At 38.0% G+C, this 5,077-nt stretch overlaps 1 protein-coding gene across 1 annotated transcript in view; it reads right to left on the bottom strand.

Moving 5' to 3' along the window:
* Positions 1-5,077, bottom strand: part of TPX2 (TPX2, microtubule-associated) — a 58,122-nt gene that overhangs the window by 31,605 nt on the left and 21,440 nt on the right. Inside the window, exon 6 of the mRNA XM_008577242.1 lies at positions 2,560-2,686. Coding sequence (XP_008575464.1) covers positions 2,560-2,686 — 127 coding nt within the window. The remainder of the gene's footprint in view (positions 1-2,559; positions 2,687-5,077) is intronic.

Here is a 5,077-nt window from a genome sequence, read left to right on the forward strand (position 1 = left end):
GGACAATATCAACCAGTTCCACAAAGTATGCGAGGCCCAGATTTGGGGGGGGGGGGGGGGGGGGAGGCAGAAAACTAATTGAAGAATGGGAAAAACAACCAAAATTTGGTGAAAAACATTAATGTATAAAGAAGCCAATGAACCCCAAGCAAGACATATGCAAGGAAAACTGTATTTTGGCACATGATAGCCAAACTGCTGAAAATCAAAGATCAAGAGAAAATCTCAAAAGCAACCAGAAATAGAAATGGTACATTACATACAAGGAAACGAAAATAAGATCAATGTCTGACTTCTCACCATAAATAATGGAAGCCATAAGACACTAAGATGACCTTGTCAAAATACAAGAAAAAACAAGTATCCACCAATAAAACTGAATAGATAAACAAAATATGCCATATACAAGGGTACTTCAAAAAGTCCATGGGAAGATTCATGATATCTTTGAATTCTATTCTTCTATAAACTTTTTGAAGTACTCTAGTACATACAATGGAATATTTTTCAGCCATAAAAAGGAATGAAGCACTAATACATGCTACAACGTGAGTGAACCTCAAAACCATTATGCCAAGTGAAAGAAGCCAGACACAAAAGGTCACACATTGTATGATACCCATTTATATGAAACATCTACAATTGGTAAATCCCTAGAGACATAAAGCAAATTGATGGTTGCCTAGGGCTGGGAGAGAGGGGGAAATGGGGAGTGACTGCTTAATGGGTGTGAAGTTTTCTCTTGCGGTGATGGAAATGTCTTGGGACTAGAAAGAGGTGGTGGTTGCACAACACTGTAAATACACTAAGTGTCTGAATTGCTCACTTTAAAATAGTTAATTTTAACCAGGCACACCACCAGCGCCTCGGGGCCCCACCCAGGGGGCCCCAAGACATCAAGCAGGGGACCAGACCCCCCACCCACAACCAGGCACACCACCAGCACCAAGGAGCATGCCCAAAACATCACCTCCATGTGGGAGGCCCACCACAGCCACCACAGTAACCACGGCTGTCGCAAAAGTGCCTAGACGTCACAACCACCATGCAAATGGTCTGCCAGCCACTGGAGCGCATTGACACAAGGAAAGTCACCAGCAGAGATAAAGAAAAGAAGAAGATGTCTCTCTCCACAAAGCCCATTCCAGAGTAACAGAAGAAGCATCTGCTCTATGATAATATTGGGAGACTTGAACACACCTTTCATCATTGGACAAATCAACAGAATAACGATTACTCTTTCAGAAGAAGAGAAGAAATCTAGGGTTATCAGTGGTGGGAGCGGGGAGGGAGAGGAGGATAGGGAGAGATTGGACAAGGGGCATAAAGAATAAGTACAATTTGTAACAATATACACACTAGTAATGTTGCTTTGATCAACATATGTCAATACTGAATCCCCAAAATATGTATAACCAATTATGACTCAGTAAAATCATAAAATAAAATAAAATAATTTTATGTTATGTAAATTTCACCTCAATAAAAAAATAAAATAAAATGAAGGTGAAATAAAGACATTTCCATAAACAAAAACTGTGAGAATCTACTACCAGCAGATCTGCACTACCCAAAATGCTAAAAGGTCTTTGGGCTGAAGGAAAAGGACACCAGATGATAACTTGGACATATAGGAAGGAATAAAGAGCACCAGAAATGATCAGATATGCAGTATGTGCATTTATATATATAAACACACTTCTCTTAATTTCTTCAAAAGACATATAAATATTTAAAGTAGCACAAAGGAAGGGTAGGAGGGGGACTATATACTCTTGCATTGCAAGTTTCCTATATTCTACTCAAAGTAATTAATTCAATATTAACTTTAAATAAATTGTGATAAGTTAAAATACGCATACTATAATCTCTGCAATAATCATTTAAAAGAAAAAAGCAAAGAAATATATTTTAAAAGCCAAAAGATGAATTATAATAAAATACTAAAAAATATTTGAATGATACAAAACCAGGAAAGGAAAAACATAGGAATAATAACAAAAAGAAGATGAGATGAATACAAAACAAAGAATATAATGGCAGATCTTATCTAACCAAATCAGTAAGTATAGTAAACACAAATTGTAAACATTCCAAGCAAAAAGCAAAAATTATCAGATAAAAAAAGCAAGACCCAGCTAAGTGCTTTCTACAATAGACACACTTTTAAATCAAAGGCATAGATAGGTTGAAAGTAACAGGACAGAAAAAGATATTATGCAAACATAACTATAAGAAAGCTTAAGTAATACTGAAGAACAAAGAGAGACATTTGACATCAGGATAATGTAACAATTATCCCATACAAGGCTTTTGGTACCAGACTGATCAGGGTTTGGCACAGCTCTGAAGCTTGCCTTGGGCAAACAACTTAATATCTCTGAGCTCTTACGTACAAATTAAACTTATTACCTACAACTCATAAATGTTATGAGGATTAAATAAGGTAACATAAAGAGTCTAATGCAGAATAGACACATACTAGGTACTCTATCCAGTAACTACTCTCTGAACACTGTTGTTATAACCACCACTTTTGAGCCCCCAAAACAGTTTTACCTCTGAGGCTGGGCTGGAGTATTTCTTGATATGGTTCCCTTGACTTCCAGGGAAGAACAAGCATTTGATGAAATGGATTGTTCCAAAAGATTTTCTTTGTCTGCGTCTTTATAATAAGTATTGTCAACTGCAGGAGAACAAAAACTAGTCAGCACTCAAATCCCAAGGAAATGAGTTACAGATAGGAGATTAAGATATACATATACACTCTCATACATATGAGTATTCTCATATGCTCATATATATACACGCACTTCAAAAAGTTTGTGGAAAAACTAAATTAAAAGATAACTAGGGGCCGGCCCGGTGGCGCACTGGATAGTGCGCCGCTTGGGAAGCGCGGCGGCGCTCCCGTCCGACAATTCTCTGCTGAATTGTCCTTGCACCTCTAACAAAAATCAATTAATTATATTGTGTAGGTCTGTTTCTGAACTACCTACTGTGATTCATTCATCTGTGTGTCTGTCCTTTGAATAATGCCACACCGACTTGATCATTACAGCTTTGCAGTGAGTCTTAAAATCAGTGTGAGCCCTCCAACTGTCTTCATCTTTTTCAAAATTGTTTCACCTATTCTAGTTCCTTTGCATTTCCATATACATTTTTTTTCTTTTCCATATACACTTCTGAATAAGGTTCCTGATATCTAAAAAATGCCAATGTTGGTTTCCACAAAATTGATCTATAGATCCCATTAACAGTACTGTCTGCTAACCCATGAACTCAGTATCTCTCCCCATTTATCTTGATCTTCTTTGATTTCTTTCATCAGTATTTTGTAGGTTTTAGCATAAAATCCTGCACCTATTTGTGTTTCAGTATAAAATCCTACACATATTTCATTTTTTAATGCTATTATAAATGTTTTTTTAAGATCTTATTGCCAATTGTTCATTGATAGTACAAGGTTACTTCAAAAAGTTCATGGAGAAATAGAATTAAAGGAGAATAAGAATCATTCCATGAACTTTTTTTTTTTTAGCAGCTGGCCAGTACAGGGATCAAACTCTGGACGTTGGTGTTATCGGCACCACATTCTAACCAACTGAGCTAACCAGCCAGCCCTCATGAACTTCTGGTGACCCCTTGTGTGTGTGTGTCCCTCCTAAGCAATGGAACCCTTAGTTCCAGCGAAATTTTATGCAGAAGGCCAATTTATAAAATCTACTTCAGTTGAAGCAGAAATGAAGTATCCAGGGCCCTGCCTATTTGCCAGCCTCTTGCCAACCTAAGGCACCACCTCAGAAAAAAGCATCCCAAACACATCCTCAAGCCATCTCAGAATACTAATAAAGACAAAATTCTGAAAGCTTCCATAGAAAAGAAATCACACAGAAGCAAGGAGAATAGGATAAGCACTGAATTCCTGACCAGCAATACAGGATGATAGAAGATAAAGAAACAATGTCTTTGGAGTAGTGAAGAAAAATAATTTTCAACCACAATTACTAATTCTTATTAAGTCAAACTTTTAATTGTATAGGAAGGTGGAACAATGATCTTTTCAGACATCTGAGAACTCAAAGTTTTCCTTTCTTGCACCCAATCCAAGGAAGTTCCTTAAAAATGTACTCCTGCAGGGCCGGCCCGGTGGCGCACTCGGTAGAGTGTGGCGCTTGGGAGCGCAGTGGCGCTCCCGCCGAGGGTTCGGATCCCATATAGAGACCGGTCCGCTCACTGGTTGAGCGCGGTGAGGGCGCGACACCAAGGGTTGCAATCCCGTTGCCGGTCCCGGTACGGGTGCGACACTGAGGGTTGCAATCCCATTATCGGTCACGAAAAAAGACAAAAAGGAAAAAAAAAAAATGTACTCCTGTAAAATGAACAAGTATATCAAGAAAGAAGATATAAGATCCAGAAAACAAGGCAGTGAAAATGTTAAGAAAAATAACAACCTCCCCAAAAAGCGATACAATTTCCAAGGATCATTGTCCAATATGGAGCAAACTAAAGTGTGACAAAAATTTATGTAATTGATAAAGTTTAAAGAAAAGAAAATCCATCTGATCTTGATGTCCAGAATCATCTTTATGTGGCCCAGGGGTTGTGACAATGGAACTGAAGAGAACAAAGGAGAACCAAGAAGGAATGAAGTTGCATCACACTAACTACCTGTTATCTAACAATATTTACATAATCGTATATCATAAATATTGTTGATATCATCAGGCATTATGAATATAATCACCAGCACAATTTAAAACAGTAAGAGTTAAAAGATGTAACATTAGAGAAAAGGGACTGGGTGTAAGGTTGGGAAGGGGAAGGAGGATTTTAACATAAACTCTATTTTATCGTAAACATGAAGTATTCTGATATTACCATGACCATATATTACTTTGAAAACAAAAAAAGTACTATGAGAATACTGAGAAAGGAACAATCAAGTAAAGGCTACATGGAAGAAATAGCATTTGATAGCACAGCATATGAACTTAGCTTTGATAAAGAAATTAAACTGGGGGCCGGCCCGGTGGCGCACTGCTACAGTGCGCCGCTTGGGAGCGCGGCGGCGCTC

This window comes from Galeopterus variegatus, unplaced genomic scaffold, assembly GCF_000696425.1.
Source record: "Galeopterus variegatus unplaced genomic scaffold, G_variegatus-3.0.2 Scaffold65, whole genome shotgun sequence".
Classification (NCBI taxonomy): domain Eukaryota; kingdom Metazoa; phylum Chordata; class Mammalia; order Dermoptera; family Cynocephalidae; genus Galeopterus; species Galeopterus variegatus.